Genomic DNA, 24,270 nt, shown 5'->3' with positions numbered 1-24,270 from the left:
CCACCATCATCACCAGCACCATCACCATCATCATCATCACCAGCACCACCATAATCATCAAATCACCACCATCATCACCATCAACATCATCACCATCACCATCAACACCATCATGACCACTATCATCACATCACCATAAGTATCAGCATCATTACCCACCATCATCACCATCATCATCATCACCACCATCATCACCAGCACCAGCACCATCATCAACATCACCACCATCACCATCATCATTATTACTACCATCATCATCACTGTATTAACCACAGTAAACATGTAATGAACAGCAGTTATGCACCAGGCATTGACCCCCTGGTCCATACTATCTCACTTACTCTTTGCAACATTATAAGGTGGTTAATTATGTAATTCCCACTGAGGCACAGAGAAGATAAGAAAGCTGCCTGAGTTCACAAAGCTAATACAAGATGAAGTCAGGGATTTGAAGGCAGACACCCTTAACCACCATACTAAAACTAGGCAAGACTTCCCAATCACTTCATTTATGGGGTGGTCTCTAAGTTCTAACTTTCCTGGTGAAGAAAATGAAGCCAAGAGAGAAGAGAACTTCCCAGGGTCAGACAGCTACTTGCAGAAGAGCCCAGATTTGCAGGCAGTCTGCGGCTTATAAGTGTGTATGGCACGCCCAGCCTCCTGGACCACTGCTCTGGGATCCCTAAGATCACCCTTGCAGCTTTAATCCTATCTGAGAAGGGTGAGAAGTCGTGCATCACAAGGAATTGGGAACCCAGGTCTATGTGTGGTGACAGCTAGGACAAGGGGAATTTATGGGGCTCCCATCAGGGCTCTCGGTGACTTGGGTCGCTTTTGTGGGATCAGCTGGGCTGTGACGCACCCAGTTAGAGGAGTCATCTCAGCACTTCCTGTCTTGCCTTGCCTTGTCCTGGATGCTGAGGGCCGCTGGCGTCTCTTCTCCGCATCCGGCATCACTTCCCAGAATTAACATCTCTCTGCACTGAAAGCAAACACGCGCCTTCCCCCCCCCCTTTAAATTTGTTTGGCTAAACAAATTAATCTAGCACCAGATTATATTATGAAGAACCATAAATCTTTTCCAAGATAAGCATCTGTCGAGTTGGATTAGCAACCTCCAATGTACTGTGAATTAATTTGCTGAGCCTTCTAATGCTGTCCCGAACATTTAACTTTAGTAATAACAAATGTAATTTGGAATAAATGGGAACTTGTTTTCTCGTCCGTGCCTATACAGTAAGTGACGTGTGTAGAGGGGATGACAGTAAACGAATGCAGCACTAAATTCTATTATGATGATGGCTTGTGAGCTCTTTTAGGTAAAGATAAATGCTTCTGTAAACTGCTCTCGGGCATCCGGCACAGATGTGCTGGGCTGCAGGCCGTGTGTGCCCTGGTCCTGCACAAAGGCTGCCTGGGAGATGCCCGCAACTGCCTGCAGACCTTCTCCCGTCATGCTCCGAGCTCACAGCCTCCGTCCCTGGGCCTGGCCCCGGCCCTTGGCTTTGGGATGGAGCTGGGTTTGCTTTCACAGATACGCTGCTCTCTAGGGAAGAACTGCTCAGAATATACAAACCGCAGTTCTCTCGTCCAGGTGAAGGAAGGAACTAGGTCATGGAACAAAAGCCGCCCACTCTCTGGAAACCTGTCCAACTCCCAACCACAGCCAGACGCAGCCTCGGGCGGACGTAGCCTTCAGGAAGACCTGTGCTGCCGAGAGACCCAGGGGAGCAATTCTCGTCTGTCCAGGGTCCTGAAAGGGGCCCCTCGGGGCCTGCGGAGCCCAAGGCCTTAGGATGCAGAGAAGCAGATAAATGGTGCGCAGGAGGCCACGTGGCCCCTGCACCACTTCGTGTGGACACCCTGGACTACGCATCCTGTTTTAAGATCTGGCCGATACCGCGGCCCTTCTGAGATGTGCATGCCCAGATCTGATCTGTGAACATCCTGGTCCTGGGGAGTCTGGGGTCGTGGCCTGTTCACAGAGGCACAGGGAGCCAGAGGCGGCTGGAGCACAGGGCTCCCAGACTCTGCGTGTGCCCTCAGCCAGCTGTGATGCTGGGGCCGTGCCTGTGGCTGGCCCTGAAGGGACGAGCTGTGGCCTGGGAGATTTTCAAGGGCCGCTCCTTTAGAAGCCACTGGGCGAGGAGGCGGAGGAGAAAAAACTATAAAGCTACTTTGCAGTAGGTGCTTCAAGGGAACTGTCCGGAGGCACCCAGAGCGATGGGCAGAGGGACGAGAGCCTTTCGTTCTGACTCCCATCCTCCAAACACCTGCGACGCCGTCTCCGGGCAAGACACTCCCCAGCCCTACTCAGCTTGCAGAGCCTCAGCCGGCAGCACAGGAAGTTCTCCCTTCTACCTGCTCTATCTCTTCTGCTGCTGGACGCGATCCCTAACTCTGGGCCAACGTGGCAGTTACCCTTCCACGGGCCACGGCCTGGAAGGTATTTGGAGACTCCACCTGGGCCTTAATTCTACCAGCAGGCGTGTCCGCATCTCCTCCCCAGGCTGGCCCGGAGTACCATTTGGGAAGAGGTGGCCCTGCGCCTGGTGGGGTCCAGACCCCTGTGACACAGGCAAGGTGGGCACAGCATCCCCTTCTAGGCCACCACTGAGGAGACACCCTGTCCCGTCTCCCTTCTTCCAGCCAGAAGGGTCTGGCTAGAGCACAACCTATATTTGCCAGGACCCAAAGCCCACGGACACGTGTGCCGCCGCGGCCCCCAAGGCCGCCTTGGGGGGCCAACTGTCTGCTCTTTGCCATTGCCGTAGCCGCTGAGAAACGGGGAGTCCCGCCCAGCACCGTCACCAGGCACAGTGTGGCACCTTCACGAGCCCCACCCTAGAGTGTCCTCCCCCAGACTGAACCCCAAACAGAAAAGAGGTGGGTGTACCTGAGGTCTCCCCCAGAATCCGCGGGGGCTTGCCGTCTTCGCCGTCGTCTTTGCTGGGACTGGTGGAAGGCTCTGTTGTGCTAACCCCAATCGGGATCCTATTCCTGGGGCCCAGGGGCTCCGTGACCCCCTTAGTCTGCAGCGTAGTGGAGGTGGCCGTGGTGGCTGTGGCGGTGGTGGTGGCGGTGGCCACCGTTGTCTTCCGTGTCTGTGAGATGGAGGCCGTGGTGGGGCCATAAAGCCCTGGGAATGTGTTGGATTCCGGGGCCTCCTCCTCCCCCGTGGGCCCCCAGGCGATGAACTCCGTCTCTGTGGTGGGCCTGCTGCCCCGGAAATCAAAACCGCTGAAGCCGGCCCCCTGCAGGTGCCTCTTCTCCCTCCGCAGGAGGGCCTGCGGGTCCGTGGTGGCCCCGCTACCCGCCGCGGGGGACGGGGACGAGGAGGAGGAGCCCAGGGAAGGGCTGGATTTGGCAGCAGCTGGGGGCTTGGCGAGCCCCGCTCTGGGCGCCAGGGCGGCCACCTGGTCCCTGGGTCTGTGTGCCCGTTTGGCACGCGGACTCGGCACCTGCCCGTGGCTGCGCTCCACGCGGGCCGGGCGCGGGCTCCACACGGGCACAGAGAGGCGCGCCGCCTGTCCGCTCTTCAAACTCCACAGCCGCGGTGGCCGCTGTGGCGGCCGGGGCAGGAGCCGGAAGTCGGGGCCCGGGCCGAGGGACTCACACGAGGGCAGATCCATGGCGAGCTGGAACATGGCTATAAGTATCCAAGCATGGCTTCCTAGGGAGCAGCCCGGCCAGCGGATGGACATGGAACTGTGTGGAAAAGAGAAAGCAGGGTCAGGGGGCCCTGGGGGCTGTGCCGGCAGTCCCCCCAGCCAGCCAGGACGCCGCAGCGCACTTCTGGTAAGGAGAGCCGACCCTCACCTCAGAGGGGCAGCCAGAGCCCTGCATGAGCTGACTTCACAGCCCTGCGGCCGGGGGGAGCGGGGGGCTCCTGTTCATCAGCATCGCAGCAGCCCCATTCCGCACACCCGCGCCACACATCTCTTCCCAGGAGTGTGCAACACACACGACTGCTTGACATGACACGGGAGGGAAACTGGGTCTCAAAACCCCCAACTCAGCCGACAAGATGATCTCAAACCCCTTCTGTTCCCCACTCGGCTTCGGCCCAGAGTGAGACGGAGACACGTCGAGGACGTGCGTCCAGGGCTCCATGTCACAGAAGTTACGGACCCAAGTCTCGGCGCTCGCAACCTCCCCTTCCTGAGGCCCGGAGGGACGGGGGTTCCGCCCGACTTCATGGGGGCACAGAGGTCGGGCATCTCCCGAGCCCTGCCCAGGCTGTGGTCGGCAAACCCTCCCCCTTCCCAGGCACACGTGCGAGTCTCAGAGCAGGCTGTGGCCTTGGGCGCTGCACGCTGGAGCACTTCTGACTCGGGGCCTCTGGGATTTGTTCAGGAAAATGAGATCTGCTGTGGGTGAGCGGGAAATCTGCCGGCGCGCAGACTGCTCTGTTGGCGCTCCGGCTCCCCTATTTGCCTGCAGCACGGTGCCCTCTGAAGCCCCACAGTCCAACTCCTCGACTCAGGCATAGCTGGGGGAAGAGCAGAGGCCACGCAACCCAGGGAAGACGAGCCGGTGGGTGCGTGGGTCGTCGCGTGGGCCCTGACAGCGCACCGGCAGCCACGTGGAGGCTCAGGGGACCTGGGCCCACACTCCTTCTCCCACAGCTTAGGTAACAGAGCACCGGGTGCAGGCACCGTTCGGAGCCAGCCCTCGTCACCGGCGTCACGTCTGAAAATTGACACGGATCCAGAACGTCAGCGACGGCTGTAGGCGGGGGCGGCGGGGGTGTTGGGTGCGCGGAGCTGCCAGCCTGGAAAGCGGCTCCAGACCAGCCCCGCAGAGTACAAGGCAGTTTTATGAGGCTTCGCATGACTTTAAAAGGGAAGAAATCAGTGAGTGAGCCGTGTGTGGTGTGTGAGTGAGTCATGTGTGCACGTGTGCACGGGAGTGTGCTCGGGACCGCAGGCCAGCGTGGGCGACTGCCGACGTGTGGTGGTGCACCAGTGCCTGTGAAAGACCAAATGCAGAGTGGGTGTGAGTGTGTCAGCAAGTGTGTAAGAGCACGAGTCCACATTGGGTGTCTGTGTGTCTGTCACATATGCGTGTGAGTGTCTGTGTGCATCTGCATGTCAGTGCACATGTGTGTCAGTGGTGTACAAGAGTGTACTTCTGTGGGGTGCCTGTGTGCTCATCACATATACGTGTGTGTGCATATGCAGGTGTGGCTGAGCGTGAGGTCTGATGTTGGTGCACACATGTGTGTCAGTGAGTGTGCAAGACTGTGAGTCTGCTGTGAGGTGGTCCGTGTGCCCATCTGTCATATACGTGCATGTGTGCCTGTGTGGGTGTGGCCCAGTATAGGGTTCATGTCAGTGAGTGTAAGTGTGTCATTGAGTGTGCAAAAGCATGGCTCCACTGGGGGTGGCTGTGGGCCCATTTTTCATATGTGTGTGTGTGCCTGTGTGGGTGTGGCCCAGCATGGGGTCCATTCAGTGAGCATGTATAAGTGTGTCATTGAGTGTGCAAGAGTGTGAGTCCGTAGGGGAGTTGTGTACCCATCTGCCGTAGATGCACATGAGTGTGTGCCTGCAGCTAAGTGTGGGGTCTGCATGTCACTGTGTGTGTGTGAGAGTGCGAGAGTGTGAGTCCGTGGGGGTCATCTGTGTGCCCATCATTGTAGATGCACACTCATGTGTGCCTGCAGCTAAGTGCGGGGTCTGCGCGTGTGTGGGTGGGTCTGTGCGCGAGCCCCCCTCGCTCTTCACTGTGCCCGTGTACCCGGGGCCGCATCTTCCCCGGGGGGTACTTAGGCACGTGCCGCTCCCTGCCTGTCCTTGGGATGTGGAAAGGAAGAAACTTGTATTAATGAGCACTAATTACCAAAAAGGACTAATCCCCAAAAAAAAAGGGCCCAGTTCTCTCATCAGAATGAAAGTGCTTTGCTGCAGAAATTAGGAATCGCTCATTATGCTAATGCCTCTGCACCGAGCTCCTGCCGGTGCGCGATTTCTCTGCACAGCCCGCCAAGCTCCGAGCAGGGACCAGGGCCTCCGTCACCGCACGCAGAGATTCAGGTCAGTGTGAAACATCCCGCGCGTGGCGAGCACAGCGTCTACGGCCACAGGTGCCTCAGGGAGGATGGACGGTCTAGGCCCCAGGTTCTCTCACCACTCTGCGTACTGGGATGCGAGTCCAGCACCAGAGCAGTGCCTCACCCCAGAAGGCCCCACCAGGCCCCACCAGGTCCTACTAGGCAATGTCAGGCCCCACCAGGTCCCAGCAGTCCCTGCAAGGTCACTGGGGAACCTCAGGCCCCAGCAGATCCCACCAGGTCCCACCAGGTCCCACCAAGAAACACCAGGTCCCACCAGGCCCCATCAGGCCCCACCGGGAAACACCAGGTCCCACCAGGCAACACCAGGCTCCATGAGGCCCCACAAGGTCACCAGGCAACCTCAGGCCCCAGTAGATTCCTCTAGGTCGCACCAGGCCCCACCAGGAACGAGGTCCCACAATATCATACCAGGCAACACCATGTCCCACCAGGAAATACCAAGTCCCACCAGGCTTAGTGGACCTCACCAGGTAACACCAGGCCCCTCAGGTCCCATGACGCAAGGCCAGGCCCCACCAGACCTCAACAGACACAACCAGGTCCCCAATGGCCCCATCAGGCCCCCAGAATGGAAAACAGACCCAGACAAGCCCACATGCCGTCGGCACCGGGGAGAAAATTGCCCCAGGAAATTAAAACCACGGCACTTCAGCCTGTGCTGCCGGCCTGTTCAGCAGAACTTCACACACAGGATATTTCTGTCATTTTTCACCAATCCTCGGCTGTAATTCGTTACCATAGAAACCCCTCATTTCCACGCCACCCGCTCCTATGCAGAAAAACCAACGGATCGCAGAGCGGGAGAGCTCGCCTTGCTTCCCTCCGAGTCCGGTTTCTTCCCTCTTAAAGTGGCGGACAGTCCAGAGAAGGACCATGAGGAGCGCAGGGGACAAGTCAGCAGCCGGGACACGCCAGGCCAGTGTCGGGGGCAGAGAGAGCCCCTCCCGTAGGGAGGTCGGGGGGCCGAGCCTGTGGCCCGCGGGGACGGGCGGTCCCTCTCCAGGGTCGAAGTTCCCAAGCCTGGACTGTCGGGCTCCGGGGGTGCACGCTCAGCACTCGGGATGACGCTGGGTCCCGGTGTCCGGGGACCCGGCCCTACGTGCAAGGACCGCATGCAGGGCACTGCGGGACCTCTCGCTCCATCCTCCCGGCTGGCTCAGCCCCAGGAGCCCTGTTCCCTCTGAGCCCGTCCAGCACGGGGGTGGAGGCCTCAGTTCCGCCCACAGCCCTCTGGCCCCAGGAAGGTGCCATGGCGCCGTCAGCCCCACAGGGTTGGAGGCCCCTCCGAGGGTCAGGAGGGAGGCCCAGCGGCCGTCGGCCCCAGCGCTGTCAGCGTTGCCACGGGACACACCAGAAGGCCACAGTGCAGGGCCGACGCCAAGTCCCCCGAGGGCATCCGCGGGCCATGACCCCCCACCTCACACCCACGAGGACGACGACAGGCACAAAGCCGAGTCCAGGCGTCGGCACGGACGAGGGGAGACGGGAGCTCTCGCCCACGGTCGGTGGGGATGTAAGAGGGTGTCGTCACCATGCGGAACGGCTCAGCAGCTCCTCGAAGACTTAGTTCCCGCTGACCCCGATGTCCACCCGGGTGGAAATCCAAGTCCACACAAAAACGTGAGCACGAATGTTCCCGGCAGCCCTCCTCGTGGGAGCTGAGAGCCGAAGCCACCAGAGTCCATCAGGTGACCGGATGAGGACGACTAGATCTGTCCCCACAGGGGAACATCCTCTGGCCTTAAAACATACGACATACGCAGCAGGGTGGACAGAGCTTGGACACAATCGGTGACGTAGAAGCCATGTGTCGCCGAGATGCCCAGAACCTGGGGACCCGCAGAGACCGAGACTAGAGTCCCGGCTGCTGGGGCCTGGGGGGGTGACTGCTGATGGTTATAGGATTTCTCTTGGGAGGACAGGGACGTTCGGGCATTGAGAGTGCTGACGGCTGCACGACCTTGGGAATACACTGAAACCACTGGGGCGGGGGGGACTTGGCGGGGCGACATCGTAGCTCAAGAAGCTGATGCGTTCAAGGGCGGAGAGACCAGCCTGGGGCGTGGGACGCGGCACGGCGTCCTGCTCTGGGCGCAGGTCCCGGCAGCGGGGACGGAGGAGAGGGGGCCCGAGCTGGGGCAGCGTCTGAGCTGCCGGCACCGGGCAGGGAACACGCACGAGCTCCCTCAGCCTCGCACGCGGTCCTGGCCCGGCCGGGGCCGGGGCTCGTCGGAGGTCGGAGCGCCCGGCTGCCCGCCCCCCCCCCCTCCCCGCGCAGGGCTGTGTCCCTGCTCCCCCACCTCCACCCTGCCGCGCCCACAGAGGGGCTACAGCGCCGTCCGCTTTGTTTTCTAGTTCATGCCTTTCTGGCTTCTCCCCCTTTTAAATTTTTATTGAAATCTTTTTTTCCCCCTAAGAACACATTCATAGGATTCGTGGATTGAGACTGGATTTGCTACCTTCTGTGTATTTTCTTCCCAGAAGAGGCCTGCGGCTCATCACACACGAAGACTTGTCTTCCACTTCGGGTCCCACGTTCCCCAGGGGCTCGCAGGCCAGGCCTCCCGCAGGTGCCCAGATCCCGTGCGCAAGAACCCCCACGGCCGTGAGACCCTGGGCTGGGCGGAAAGATCCTACCAGCCCTGGAATCTCTCTACAGGCGGTGGGGAGCCCCTCTACCCCGTCCCGGTGCTGCACTACCAGGAACAGCCCTGCCCCAGCGTGCCCGCTCCTGGGCGTGTCCTCAGCTGGCCTGGCACACCAGCCACAGCGTGCATGAGTGGCGTACACCCGTCCGGGAGGGTGTGACTCCCTCTGACACGCCCCGTCCCACCTCCTCCGGCTACAAATCGGGTGAGTTTTGGAGAGTTACGAAAAGCGGGTGTCCCCCAACCACGTGTGTTGTGCTTAGTGACCTGCTTCCCAAAATTAGCACATGGCAAGGGGGGGGTGCTTTTCTGTGGAGACACCGGGCACGCAGGACCTTGGCCAGTGTCAAGGTCACGTCCGCGGCGTGAGTCACGACAGCAGGTGCTCCCGACATGATGGGAAAGGACTGTGCCTCCTCCCAAAACCCGTCACGCCATCAAACCGTGAGACGGCCACCAGACAGACCCCGCTGGAGGCACATTCGACAAAATCCCTGACCGGTCCTCCTCGAAACTGCCAAGGTCATCAAAAACAAGGAAAAGTCTGGAAAACGACCACCACCACCAAGAGAAGCCTACAGAGACGTACATGTCATGTGGGGCCCCGAGTGGCATCCTGAGGAGAAAAAGGAAATCGGAGAAAAACTCGGGAAGTGTGGACCAAGTGCGGGATTTCGCGAAGGCTAAGGAGCGGCGTTTCCCCTTAGTGGAGTCACACAACGCACACGGAGACAGAAGAGGTTTACGTGAGGGGCATCTGGGGGCAGAGAATGCAGGATTTGTCTGCTTTTCCTTCTTTTCAACTTCTGTAAGTTTAAAACTATCCTAAAATAGAGAGTTTATGGAACTAAACACCCCAACAGAAGTGCGGTAGACATGGGGGTCATGCTGAGGGTTGCGGGGGGCCCCACCAGGGCTCCGTGGGGTCCCTGGGCCCCGGGTGAACGGACCTCCACCTCGAGGGGTGGCCCGGGGGGGCACCCGCGAAGGAGCACAGCCTCATCACGGTGTTTCCATCGGAGAACTGTGGCTTTAGAGGAGAGGGGAGACTCTGGCTCCTGGTACAGAGGGTTCCCCCTGTACCAGGGTTCCCCCACCCCTGCGTCTCCAAGATCTCTGAGCTGCGGGTCTGCCCAGAATGGGGCCGGCAAACTGCCCTGTCCTTCCCCTTCCCATGCCCGGGAGGCTTTCCCCTGTCGCCCCCAAACGCCAACATGGTGGTGCAGGAGCAGAGACCCCCCTTCCCCACGCGGGCCAGGACACCCGGCCTCCGCTCAGGAAGGGCGCACGCACACACTTCCTTCGGGAAGGCCGTCGCTCGTTCAGTTTTCCTAATGAATGAGGGAGCTGTGACTCCCTGGGATGTCCTCCTGATGTATTAATGTCCTGTAAGAGCCACCCCTGGCTCGCCCTACCCCATGACTTACTATGATTAAAAGCGTCCCTCTCTTTCAGGAACGGGGCTCTGGGTTGCCTACGAGGCTTTCATCTTCAGGAGCCCCACGGATGTCAGGCACACACGTGATATTTGATGCGCGGGGAAGGAGCCGCATAGGAACCATTCATTTGCGTGGGATAGAAACCTCCGGAACGGCACGAGGTTTCCGGCTACTTGCCTCCCCCAGTGCAGGGGGGCCCACAGCGGGATTCTGGGGTCTCTTAGCACCCTCCCCTGCTGGATTGGGTCCCACTCCTGGTCAGGCTCCTGGGTCCCACCCAGGGTGGACCAGGGGTGGTGCGTCCTGCTGGCTCGGGTCAGAGCCCTGCAGAGAAGGTGGTGCGCTCGCTGTAATGTGGGCTTCTCCCGGGGCAAGGCATTGCAAGGCAAGTGTGAGAAGAACCTGTGTGTGCCCCAAACATGTGTTCACCTAACCACCCTGTTGGCCTTCCCTGCTGCCCCCAAATCCCAGGAGGTCCTGGCTGGAAGGAACAAACACGGTCCTTGGCTCCAGCCCGCCCCAGAGCTGGACTCTCAGGGGCAGCTTGGGACCAGGGCAGGTTTACCAGCCTTAGCGCAGGGCTCCAGATCAGGCTGCTGTGACAAGCGGTGGGCAGGATGGGACACCGGTTTCCTGGCGATGCCGGTTCTCCTGAAACGTCTGTGGGTGGGGTACACGGGCCCCGGGCTGCCCATCACCAATCCCCTCCCAAACACTCAGTACCCACGTGACGCCAGCATGAGACCCACCACGAGGGGACTTGCCTGCGGTGACAGGGAGTCGGCATCAGCCTGAGTCTTGGACTCAGGGACTTCAGGTCCCAACAAGCCCAGACCTGGGGGAACCAGGGTGTACAAAGCAAAGGAAAGCAGACAAGACCTCCGTGACCCAGAGCCATGGTGGTCCCACCGCCTGGACCAGCCGGATGGTGGCTGTGCCTGGCGGGGAGGCGCCGGGGTGGGCGGCAGGTGCTGCTCTGCGCCCCCGCTGACCTCGGGCAGCAGCGGGACCCTGCGGTCCCAAGGAATTGCCTCACATGCTCTTGCGGGAGCGGACAACCACGGGCGCCCCAGAAGCATCCTGTATGTATGAGCGAAGCCCCTGGGAGTGAGCTCAGCCCCAGTGGACATCCAGTGAGGTCTGGAGACGGCTCTGGCTGTCACTCTCCAGAGCTGCCGCCGGCCTTTGGTGAGCGCTTGGTCACTGAGAACACCCTACAGAGCTCATGAAGGCCCCACAAAGTCTTACGGGCCCCAGCAGCCCAGCTACCTTGGGGCCGCGGTGAAGCAGCCTTACGGCTCACTTGCATTCCATTCGGTCCTCCAGGGGCCTGGTGATGGGAAACGAGCCTCTTTATCCTGAGAGGAAAGAGGCTCAGACATGACCCACCCACTCACGCTCCAGAAGCCGCACAGGATGGTGGAGACACAGGGGCCTCAGGGCTGGCTGCCGGGCTCCCAGCCAAGCACTGCAACATGCAGGCTTCATACCTTCCTCGTGCCTCAGTTTCCCCACCCCACAGGGCATCATCGGACTCCACGGGGAGTCCTTGGGGCCTGGGTCCCCAGAAGCACGCACAAGCATCCGCCACCGCCCCACCCCCACCCCCTTCGAGGCCGTCGTGGTGCCCGGGGGCCCCCTGCTCTCCCTGGCAGCTCCGGCGCAGGGCGTCTGCGGGACCCGGAGGCACGGGATGCTCTTGCCAGGCTTCACAGGTGCCTGAAGGAGACCGAAGGATAGCAACGCGCTGGCGTTCTGGTTGCCCGGGCGACGTGCCCGCAAGCGTTCCGGAGGAGTGAAGTGGTGACAAGCAGTGGGTGGGCGGCACCGTGGGCGGAATGTTCTCTCCCCGGGAGCGGGAGCAGGGTTTCTGCACGTCTGACACACAGCCCCACCGCTGCGGCCAGGTCCCCGGTGCCCTCCATTCTGTGCTGGGACGTCAGGCACAAGCCATCCAGGACCAGCAGGTCCCCTCAGCTCAGCTACTGTCCCTCCTGCATCGCAGGCTTGTGCTCTCTGGGGAGTGCCCAGGAGTGCCCAGCAGCTGCCCCAGCGCCGGCCGGCCTCCCCAGGTCTGCCAGCCCACCGTGTCAGGTACCCTGTGCCCCACCTCCCATGCTTCCACTGCGGGCAGGGACAAGGGTCTCGATGGGCCCCCAGCCCAAGGCAACCCATCCCAGGGACAAGTTGCATCCCTCTGGGCAAAGACTTGGCTAAGCCAGGCAGTAACAGCCGCAGGACCAGAATCCTGCTGCCTCGTGCCTGAACCCCACGCCAAAGTCAGCACAGAGCGAGGACGCTCGGAAGGACCCTGGAAAGGCCAAGTGGACTCTGCAAACCGCCCCTGGGTGCAGGCTTTCAGCCTGGGCCTCACGTGAAGATCCCCCAGCTGGGGAGAGGGTGGTTAGAAAACGTGGAGACCCAAGCCCCACGGTGGACCCACGAACTGGCATCTTCGGGGGACAAGTCCAGCATCTGCAATGTTTCGAGAGGCTCCCCCGGGGGTCAGGATGGAGAGCCGAGAACACAGCCCATCCCTTACTTGGACCCCGTTCAGTCTCACATCACCAGCACTTGTAAAGAAAAAGCCAGGCCAGGGCGGCGGGGAAGAAGGCACGCGGGATGCGGACATGCACCTGGTGCTGGGTGACCCCTCAGCACACAGAGGTCCCCGGCCCCGACTCTGTCTCCTTCTGGAGCTCGGCGGCCCTCAGCCAGGTTGTCGGGCCAGGCTGAAGGTCACAGGCAAGTTCTCGTGCAATCCCCTGGAAAGAGCAGGGGTACATACATGCACTTACGGAAATCCAGACTATTTGCACAAGAAAGAGAAACACAAAAATAGCAGCTGTGTGTTCTCTGGGAAAAGGTCTCACGACATGACTGAAAGTGGGGAGGAGACCCGCAGTCAGCCTGGGAGCGAGTGCAGGCAGCGCGCGCTCCTCCAGCCTCCCGGGCTCCAACCGGCCCGCGTCCTCCCTCTACGCCTGGACATCTGCATCCAAGCTCCCCGCACAGCTGCCGGGGCGCACGGCTTCTTACTGGCAGTCCCCGTCCCCGGGATGTGCACTCCTGAGAACAAACGCCCCGGCTTCCACAGCACCTGCGGGAGGCCCGTTGCCTTTCGGTTCCGCTGCCGTCATTATTTGGCGCGGACGAAAGTCACTGTGCGTTCAAGGTGCCGTGGGAGCCACCCAAGGATGAAGGACAGGGCCAGGGTCGCCGCCTCTCAGAACACCGAAAGCAGGCGCATCACGGGCAACACGGGGTTCGCAGATCGGCAGAGAGGGCAAGGCTCGTGTCGATGGTGGTGCCGAGGGCTTGACAGGGAGAGGAAGAGCGAGCCGCCTGAGCGGAAGCCGGAGCCAGGGCCACTGGGGCGGAAAGCCCAGATCCGCCACCAGCTCCCCAAGCACAGGGGACAGGGACCTCCCGAGGTGGTCAAGTGCCCACCCTGTGTGAGGGGATGGGATGATGGCCAGATGTCGGCAGAGCTCTTAGCAAAGGGCCTGGGGTGGCCAAGGCTGGGACCCCTCTCTCCGAGGGGTCCTCAGAGCCATCTCCGGCCTCCAGAACTCCCAGGAAATACCGGGGTGAAGCTGGAGACCTTCCCAGGGCAGCCACTCCAAGGGACTCAGTGTGGTGGGAGCACCTGGGTCCTTGCACATCGGGAGGTAAACCGAGGAAGACGACGTCGGGACGCAGGAGCTGAGGGGGTGCTGTGCAGGAGGCAGCGTCACAGGGACCCAGAGAGGCCCGGAGCCGGGCAGAAGCAGGGACCACCGTCCGTTAGGCAGCGACGGGGGCTGGGAAGGGCAGACAAAGCCCTTCTACGTCTGGGATGTGCAGATGTCAGGCCGCAGGGGGGCCGCCTTCCACGGCCGCAGGCTCGGCCTTCACACCTGAGCACAAGTGAGGCTGAGGGAAGCGGCCCTCGCAGGGCATCCAGGGGCTCACGCAGTGGCCGTCGCAGGGAGGGAGGGGCAGTCAGGCCTGCTCGTGGCCCTGACGTCCCAGCGTCGGCCCGCGGACGGGGAAAACAGGCAGCGGTAACTTGGAAACAAGCCGGCCGTGCCCGAAAGCGTGAATCACCATGCAAATCCCACAATGTAGGTCACGGCTCCATCTCGCCTCCAGCTCCAGAGAGTGCGCACGTCCCCTTCAGGAGAGGCTGTGACGAGGACAGACACCGTCTCCCTCGACCCCGACGCCCCACCTGGGCCCAGCCCACGGATGGGAGGGCACCTGACCACACCGGAAGGGGCTGCCAGTGAGACCGCAGAAATGCGGCCCCGGGGAAGTGCCCCGCGGGTGTGTGTGTGTGGGGGGGGTCCAGCGGCCCTAGGACAGCCCCTCAGGCCAGCTCCCGTCTGTCTACCCGCCCGCACCCCCTGAGAGGCAGCCCCTCTGCCCCGTTACCAATGAAGAGGACATTTCAGAGCTGGAGCTGGGTCTGCCTAAGGCCACCACCTAGTGCATGGTGCCCTGGGGACCCCTTTGTGGCTGCCTGCCCACCCCGGGCCCCCAGGCCTGGGTGCAGAGTGAGGCGGGGCCCAGCCCGCAGCCAGCTTCAGAGTCACAGAGAGCTGGCCGGAGCTCCAGCCCGACCCAGACACCGCCGCTCCGACTACCGGCCGAGGTGCCCCAGCCTCCGGACACAAACTGTGACGGGGGGCTCACCGCCTCTGCAGAACGACCACGGCAGGTGTGGGGCAGCCAGCCCACGTGAGCCAGACCCTGCTCTGGGGGGCATCCCGTGGCGGCCTTGGGACCGATGGTGTCCCTGAGCTGCTCTCCCACTGACAGGTGGCCCAGCACACGCACACACACACCAGAGACACACACACACGTGCGTGCACACTTGCGAGAAGCCGCACCAACCCCTCCACCTCCACCAGACACACGCCGCCGTGCCTGAGTCCCCCCATGGGGTGTCCAGAACTTAGCAGCAAACACAGCTTGGCACAAAGCTGATGTGACAGCTACCACTGGCGTGGGGACAAAACACTGTCGTTTGCGGAAATTCTTCCCAAAAGAACCCAGTGGAGCTGGGCCAGCTGGGTCAGAGCTCAGCTCTTCCTGACGAGGTCATCCCATCGGGACCCTGTCCGGAGAAACAGATGTCACGGAATGTCTGGGGGGCATAAGACCTTTTCCAGGAAGGCCCAGAGCTTCTGGGCAGCCACTGTGGCTTGAAAGGGGAAGAAACCCTCTGTTTTCTGGGAAAGACAAGTCCCCAGGGCTGGGCTCTGACAGACCAAGGGCCAAGAAGGCCTCTGCCCCCAACCCCCCACCCAAAGCACCTGGCTTCGAGCTCTGGTCGCTTCTGTGTGGAGGACCTGACCAGGGGCTGGCTCCATGTGGAGGACCTGACCAGGGGCTGGCTCCTCCCAAGAGGACTTCCGACTGTCCTCTCAGAGAAGGTTTCCGGTGCTTCTCCGGAACGTTCTGCACCTTGTGCCCCAGCAAGGACAGCCACGGCCTGCAGACAAGCTCCCCGGAACCACGGCCCTCTCTCGTGGCACCTGCCACCAGCAGGTCCGAGTCTGCGTCGTGTCTCCGTCATTCCCGCGGCACCGACGGGGACACGGAGGTGATGCACCGTCCCTGCCTGGCTGCTCCTGCTTCAGCTCCACCGGGAGGCGGTCAGGGCCGCCTTGGGCTTGTCTCCAGGACAGCCGGAGCCCTGCGTCTGGATCCTGCGCGGGCTGGGCTTCCTCACAGACGCGAGCCCGCCCCCTCAGTCCGGACCCGACTGGCTGCCCCCGCGAACCCCAGCACAACCCCACACGGCCTCCGCCAAACCCTTGCCCACATGGCGGTGGTGAACCCCTCAGGGTGCTCGGGAGGCGGCATGGCCGGAAATCTCCAGCCAGCTCACCCAACCGCTCCCCCCACCTCCGAAAAGTCCTAGAAACACCCGTTCAGCGAGCCCTGGCCCTCCCTCCGTCCCACACAGGGACTCTCAGCCTCCCAACACGCACGCTGGGGCAGGACCGCTCTGGGTCGGGGGCTGTCCTGCCCGCTGGCTGCCTCCACCGACAAGATGCTAATAGCACCCTTCCCCTGGCGTGGGACAACCAAAAATGTATCCCAACCCTGGCACGCTTCCCCAGGGAGACCCCGGCCCGTTGAAAGCCAGTGCTCTGAGACACAGCTTGATTCCTCCCACAGCCCCCGGCCGCCTCCCTCGGGCCGCCGTCCCGCCCGAGGCTTCCCACGGGCTCTGCATCCTCCATTCGCCATCCAAAGCGCTGCTAGAACTCCAGGGGACAGCGTCCGGCTCCTTCCTGCTCAGCCTCCTCCCCGCTCCGTCCCCAGTACTTCACAACCCACCCAGGACAGGGCCCCCTGGGCTCACGAGCTCCCCGCGTAGGTTTGATCATTGCTCTGGGGTCGAGGCCTCAGGAGAACAGGAGTTGCTCCCACCTTCCTCACCAGGGTCTCCCCCGTGAGCAGGGCGGCTCCTGGCCCCGAGCAGGAACCCCATAAATGTTGGTTGACGGAATTAATGACGGGGGGAAACCAATGATTGAGTGTCCCCGAGCTGCCGGCAGAGGAACGAGCTCCAGACCATCATGTGGCCACTGTCCCTAGAGGGGCTCCTAATCGTCAAGGCTCTCTGACAGGGTCCGACAACCCCGACCCCACTAGTGCAGGAACAGGGCTGAGGGCGCACCTCCTCGTGCGCAGAGCCCAAGCCCGCCAGCTGGGAGGGGCCTCACCTTGTCCGCTCCCCGGCCAAACGGTGGCTCTCCTCCAGACACTGTCCCTGCCTCGCCGCACCAGTGGCCGAGGCTCATTTCCCTCTGGTACTAATTCTGGACACAACTTGATAATTCCCTTTGTCTCTCTTGGTGTCCAGAGATGAAGAGGTCAGCCTCACTGGGGCAGGAAGGGCCATCTTGCACATGGCGGGAGTTGGGGCTCTGGTGCTTCAAGGAGGGCACTCTCCAGCCGCAAATCCCCACCACCACCTCCAGGAAGCCCCCTGCCCTTCCTTGGGCACCCTCCAACCCCCATGTCCCTCACCACCTCGAGGAAGCCCCCTGCTTCTCTTTGGGTGCCCTCCAGCCCCTATACCCTCCCGCACCACTTTCTAGAAGCCCTCCATGACTACCTGCTCTCCCCTGGGGTTTCCTCTGATGCCCAGAGGCCACCCCCACCAACATCTGCCTGTGGGTACTGCATCCCACAACCTCAAGGGGGCTTCTCTGAGGTTCCCTCGGAAGCTTCCCCCTCATAAAATAAGAGAGGAACTTGGCCCCAGAGCTGTGGTGGGGAGACACAGGGCACAGAAAACTAAATTGCAGCCTGAGGTGGGAGCTTATTAAGCTTGATTGTTATTTATATTAATTACACTTTAATACGAACGTTAACTGTGCTTCACAATTTTAATTTTTATCCAATTATTCTGCAACCATTGATTAAGCAACGCCAACGATGGGCGCTGGGGATTGAGGAATGAGGAGGTAACGTCCTCACCTTCTCCAACCCTATGTGCCACTCAGGCTAGCAAACGGGCCCCCTCGGCGGTCACTGACGATGGAGGGACTGAACGCAGTCAGGAAGGAAGGCGGGAGTCAGGGGCGTGTAGTTCACTTGGGGAATATGCGCTTTGGGTAACAAATGGCAGGGCAGGCCATCAACGCGCTGGGGTGGATTCAGCTCTGGGCAATCCTGGAGGACAGCTCGGAGGTGGTGCTGGGTCTTCAATGCCCTGGACTGTTTTCATACCCGACCTTGAAGTCCTTGCCCGTGACTCTTTCCCTGCTGGGAGCACCTGGTCATCGTGTCCTCGTGTCTGGATTCTTCCTCCCACACCCACGCCTGATGCCCCGAGTGAGCTGCTTAACTCTTTAACTGGCTAGCCCGTGCTCCGAGGGCACCTGTGGAGGACCAGCTAACCCCAGCATTTCCTGGGCTCCCAGTGGAAGTGGGGCTTAAAACCAACACCCCATCTTTCTCTCCGGCACACGTGTCCAGGAGTCTCCCCAGGCCTGCTGTGTGCCCAGCACTCTCTGAGCAAATGGTCAGCAGAGGACCAAGGGGGCAAGGCCTCTGTCCACCCACAGCACTGGCCCCTGCTGACTGGCGGACAGCACAGAGCACCCTGTCCGTGGCCTCCAGGGGCCAAGTCTGCTGCCGGGGCTGGACCAAGGGAGGTGGTCAGCAAGCCCCTGGCTGGGGGAGGGATGGAATGCTTCGAGAACACTGGACACTCTGCAGCCTGGGCGCGCCTTCTTAACAGGAGCGGAGTCCCGCAGAGTGGAGACGGCCCTTCCCCCGGAAACGGCTGGAAGTACCCCAAGAACTTGGGGAAGTTCCATTGCTCCTTATAGACCAAGAGGTCTTGCGCAGCTGTTTAAGCTGTCAGTGTGCCCATCCGTAAAATGGGGTAAAATACTTTGCCGAGAGAACTAAATGAAACAGCTGGTCTAGGACTCAGCCTCCTGTAGGGGACCCATAAACGGGAAGGAACCACGTCTCTTTCTGACCGAGGCAGCATCCCGTGCCCACCAGGCCCAGAGGTGCAGACGGAATCAGGGTTGTCCTCTCCCTCGTGGGGCTCACGGGGCTCACGGGGCAGCGCCTGGATCTGGATCCACAAGGACAAGAGGATGCAGCCATGGAGACAGCCAGCTGCCACTCCACCCGGCTCCCGTCCTTGGAACAGGAGCTCATGCCCGTCATAATGGAGGAAAGGTCCGGACGCCTCAGGTCAACGCTGTAGACCCAGCTCAGAACCCCAGACCGGTAGCTATCGACAGTAGTGGAGTGGGCAGCCCTGGCTGGAGGCAAGGAAAGGCCCAGCGGGGCGGAGTCCAGACCCTCCCGCGGGATCCGGCCGGCTGGGTGCAGCCTCCCAGAGGAAGCTGGAACCTTGTCTGGAACGGGCAGCCGGGGACTTGGAGACTGCACTGGGCCTGGTGGGTGGCGACGCCTTCCTCTAGCTGCCGGGGAAGAAAGACCTGTCACCCCCAGGGGCTTCCACCCGCAGGTAGGGGCGCTTCCCGCCAGCCCGACTCCCCACCACTCTCCTCGTCCACACATGAGCCAAGCACTCCAGAGTGTGAAAACCGCATTCTCCTTGGTCTGGATGCTGGAGCCCCGTCCCGCTCTGTGGGCCGGGGAGCCGACGTCAGAAGCCCAGGAACTTGCCCGGGAGCCTCCCCACACAGAAGAGCGGAAACCCAGCCTCAGGTGTCCGGGCCGCCCGGATCCGCATCTCCCCCTCCTCCGAGGCCACTTCCTGCGGGAATCTACGGAGCTGGTCCCGGAGCCAGCCAGAGCCCACCCCAGAGTCCTCAGGATCGGCGCATCGGGCACTCCCTCTGCCGTGTGCAAGATGCCACCAGGATTACGTCCCCTTCTGCCCGGAGGGCAGCCTTAGCTCTGCACCCCACGGCACCGGGCGGGCTCGGCCAGACCCCACTCTCTTGTCAGTACGGCAGAAAACATGCACTTTGGTGTAACCCACACCTTGTCTGGGCGCTGACGGGGCAAGCCTTTGGCCAGGGAAGACACGTTAGCCACCTTAACCGGCTGAATTCCTACCAGGGCTGTTCTGACTTCTCCGTAACGGTCTCGGGAACCTGTTTGGTACAGAGGATGTCGAGGTTCTCCGGGCGGCCTGAGCCTCCGAGGAGATGGGCCTCCAGCGCGTGCGGGAGAACCCCTCGGCGGCGGGAGCCGAGACCACCAACATCAAATCCAGGCCCTTGTTCCCAGAATTCCATTTTCAAGTTAATCAATTGTTTGTTTTTAAGTGAGAAGCTACACCTTGAGTGTTTCCACTAAATAAGTCTGTGTTTGCATGTCGACCAGCGCATTTAAATCCCCCACGTGCGACATTTCAGACCAGGACTTCCCTCTGTCCCTCTCTGTCCCCCTCTGTCCCTCTCTCTCTCTCTCTCTCTCTCTCCCCTCCCCGTCCTGCTCCCCTCCCCCCGTCCCTCCTCTCCTCGGGGTCCATCCGCCGATCCGCTATCAGGCCTGCTCCACACTGGATCCCTTTGGCCCTGGGGTAAGACATGCCGGGGGCCGTGGGGTGAGGAGCGGCAGACGAGGACCGTCGGTGGGGAGCACGCCGACCGAGGCCCGGACGCTCGGACGTCCTTGCAGTGCCCCTGCCCAACATCTCCTCAGGGACCCGAGCGACCACACGAATGGAAGAGCCGTGCTTCAGCCAGGCTGGCCTCCTCCCAGCCCGCGCACACACACGGCCAATTAGAATCCACGTCCGCACTTGCCGTGGCTCAGCCAGTACCCCGGGCCACACAGCACCCTCTCCTGACCCACAGCCATCTGCGGGGGCCTCACAAGGTCTCGCTCTGGCCGCCTCTCCAGCCGCATCCAACAGAGCCGCACATCCCTGTCCGTGCCCCGGCCACGGCTCCTGCATCCCTGCGCTTGGCATAAAGGTCCCTTCCTCTGAAGGTCGTTCCGTCACCTCAAAACAGGTTGGGCCTCAGAGAACTGTTCTCCCAGGGGCAGCCCCTCATTAGCCGCCACTTAAGAGCCACAGTCCTTCCCTCAGCTGATAGCCTCAGGGTTCTAGGTGTCTGCTTTATTGGCCTCCCCAGGACTTCACACAATGCCCACGCACAGATGCCACACAAATGCGGACGGATGGATGGACGGATGGATGGACGGACGGACGTGTAGACGGATGGACACATGATGGGCAGATGGATGGACAGATACGCGGATGGAAGGATGGATGGATGGAAACTTGCTGACTGGATGGAGGGATGGACAGACGGATGGATGTACAGACAGATGGACAGACAGATGGACAGATGGATTGAACAGACGAGTGGATGGATGGATGGATGGATGGATGGATGGCTGAAGGAAGGGATAGACAGACAGATGGATATACAGACAGATGGACAGACAGATGGACAGGATGTGTAGGTGGATGTACAGATGGATGCACAGATAGATGGATGGATGGATGGATGGCTGACGGAAGGGATAGACAGACGGATGGATATACAGACAGATGGAAAGACGGATGGACAGATGGATTGAACAGACGAGTGGATGGATGGATGGATGGCTGACGGAAAGGATAGACAGACGGATGGATATACAGACAGATGGACAGACAGATGGACCGGTGGATTGGATGGCAGATGGATGGACGGCACCAGCGCGTCTCCCCTCTCATGGGCTCTCTCAGTGCATTCACCATCCGCACCGACTACCCTGGCCCTGGTGCTCTCCCTTCTTCCAGTGACAGCCGCGCTCATCACCTAATTCAGTTCGGCACGTAGCAGTGTGGCCGAGCGGCCGATTCCACGCGCGAATGTTCTCTTCTCTTAAGCCATAGTTGCAGAGGGCAGAAACCGCCACCACCCCACGTGTGTTTGCCTCGCTTGGCAACATTTAACCCATGCCCCCACCACGATAAATGCAGTGAAGATGTTATTTAGGTCTTTTATGTCCAATCAAAGAGGAAACTAGCACCACGGGGAAAAGGTCTGGCACACAAACCCCAGGGCTCCGCCCCCCATCCAGAGCCAGTCACCGCGCCGCCGCCGCCCCGGTCGACCCTCCCGCTGCGCATGGGGTCTTAGGGCTGAATCGCTGTGTTGTGGCGCTGGCATTTCTACAGTTTTCTGCGCTGGGCTTAAAGAAAACCTAACGCCAAGTTTCGGCTGAGACAACAGATAATCATGGGATATTGCATGAATGATCCGTGGTCTCCCCAAAGAGCTTCCCCAAGGGTTCTGCTATATGGCGAGTGCCCATGGCGGACTTCATGAGGTTTTCCAGCCCTCCATCCTATAATCTCACTCTGATGATGGTTTTAAAAAGTAAACACTTTCTACTTTGTTGAGTAGGTTCTGTAAAGAGAGAGAAAAGAGAGACAAACACTGAGCTGTGTTTCAGGAGGAAGACGCCCCGCCCAGGGTCTCCAGGGAAGACCTGGACTCCCGGCTTCTGTCCCCACCCACTGTCCCAGTCCTGACCCTTACAGGAGGGCCCTCGTGGGGGACGCGGCTGATGGCTGGGAGACCGCTGTCCCGGCCAGCTCAGCGGCCAGGAGTGTGCGGCAAGGACGCTGGTCCAGCTCAGGGGCACCGACCTTTTGTTCTCAGCCCTGGGCAGAGCAGAGACCACCCTTTGCTTGGAGGCTGAAATCCTAAACCCCGGCCGACACATGCCAACGTGTCACACTGAGGGACCTGAGGGGCTGGTGACTGTCAGAAGGACAAACGGGACAGACAGACCAAGGGGCTCATCTTTCCCCAGACCTAAAGGCTGGGGCCAGGATGGTGCACTGACCATAGCCGGGAAGGGCAGGCAGAACATTCGGGACATGCTAATGTGGTCTGCCCACATTAGCATCTCAGCCAATCTTCTTATTAATTTGCTGGCGTTGAGACTGGCAGAGTAGCAGGGAGAGAAGAAATTCCTTACTGCGTCGTGTGACGAGAAGGGCTCTGTGGGGGCCTGCGATGCCTTGCCTTCTCCCTCAGAACCGGTGAGGGACCATGGAGAACTGAGGTCTAGCATCTCACCTACTTACTGCAGCCGGGTAACCGTGCGGGGCATGGTCTTGGAGAGGGGGCTGTTCTGAGCACAAACGGATCAAGGGACTTTCGCACAGTCTTGGGGAAGAAACAGAACTTGAGGCCGCCCCCTCTGAGGTTCTGGCCGTGGGAAGGGAGACAGAGCAGTCGAGGCTAGGAACCTGGACCCTGACGTTCAAGGGACTCAGCTGCCCGCGCCCCTGCTGTTCCGCACGGCCTCCGGTGCACACGCACCACTGCGGGCTATGTCTTCACCTTCAACCACAAACAGCAGGAGAGGTTTTCAGGAGGACGGAGGTGAGGGACACAAGCCCCTGGCACACAGTAGGGCCTCCGAGGGACAACACTGCTATAGCGGGTGAAACGGCAGCCCCCGGAGACCCCGACATCCTAACCCCCAAACCTGAGGATGTGACCTTACTTGGAAAAAGGATCTTTGCAGATGTGATTAAGTTAAAGATCTCGAGTTCAGACTCTCCCAGACTACCCGAGTGTGCCCTAAATCCAGGGCCAGGTGTCCTTCGAGGTGAAGGCACAGGGAGGCCATGAGAGGCAGAAGTGAAGAACGGAGTGATGTGACCGCCAACCAGGATGCAACAGAGCCATCCAGACGAGACGAGGCAAGTTTGTCGGGAAACTTCAGGAGGAAGCATGGCCCTGTGGACCCCTTGATTTTGGACCTCTGGCCTGCAGGACAGGGACAGGATACATTCCTGTTGTTCTGAGCCCCCTAGACCATGGCGCGTTGTTCCTACGGCCGCAGGAAACACACCACTGCGATCACTGGATTCGGGGTCGAGGGCTGGAGACAGCCCTATGGCTATAAGGATGGAGTGCAGGTGAGGTTAGATCATGCAGCCAGCTCAGCGAGGAGCAAGCAGCAGCTGCCTCGTGCCTGGCATCTGCTTTGTGGGCGAGGACCCGAGAGAAGAAGAAAAAGGCCCTGCCATCCAGGACACAGTTTGGGTTTACCCAGGGAAAACAGAAGGCCATCCCTAAAGGAATGGGTCCTGCCAAATTAGGTGTGCTGCCCCAGTCCCTCTGTCTGTCACCTGACACTTCCTGTCATCTCCAACCTGGCAGAGGCTGCAGAAACCAAGCAAACAGACCTTCAGCCTATGGCCTCGGGTTGACCAGATGGCTGATCACCGGCCACCAGCAACACCTGCCCACACAGTCGGGCGTGCACCGGGGGAGAAGAGAGGTGCCCACGGTGTATGCTACGATGACACTGATGAGCCTGTCTGTCCCCTGCCTGGCAGTGGGTGGCAGACCTGGAGTGGGGTCTAGATCTCTGGTCCCAGGAAGGAGCTCCTGCCAGCATCGGCTTGAAGACGGAGAGGCTGCGTTTGGTGATCTGTCAACGTTATTAGTTGGGATGGTGGCTGCCGCCAGGCTCCCACAAATTGTGATCTACAAATCGTTAGCAGCTTGCAGACCATTTGCAAATAAACCATCGCAGCGAGGCATTAAAAGATCCCCTAAATAAGCATCCTTGCGGAAGGTAGTGACACAAGAGCTTGTTTATATCCTTTCTGCTTGACACTTGCTCCATCAAAGGG

At 60.6% G+C, this 24,270-nt stretch overlaps 1 protein-coding gene across 1 annotated transcript in view; it reads right to left on the bottom strand.

Moving 5' to 3' along the window:
* Positions 1-24,270, bottom strand: part of AJAP1 (adherens junctions associated protein 1) — a 118,327-nt gene that overhangs the window by 61,855 nt on the left and 32,202 nt on the right. Inside the window, exon 2 of the mRNA XM_059374910.1 lies at positions 2,897-3,708. Coding sequence (XP_059230893.1) covers positions 2,897-3,708 — 812 coding nt within the window. The remainder of the gene's footprint in view (positions 1-2,896; positions 3,709-24,270) is intronic.

This window comes from Mustela nigripes, chromosome 14, assembly GCF_022355385.1.
Source record: "Mustela nigripes isolate SB6536 chromosome 14, MUSNIG.SB6536, whole genome shotgun sequence".
NCBI classification, from domain to species: Eukaryota; Metazoa; Chordata; class Mammalia; order Carnivora; family Mustelidae; genus Mustela; species Mustela nigripes.
The sequence above is the reverse complement of the archived record's forward strand: the minus strand, read 5'-3'. Positions and strand labels throughout refer to the sequence as shown.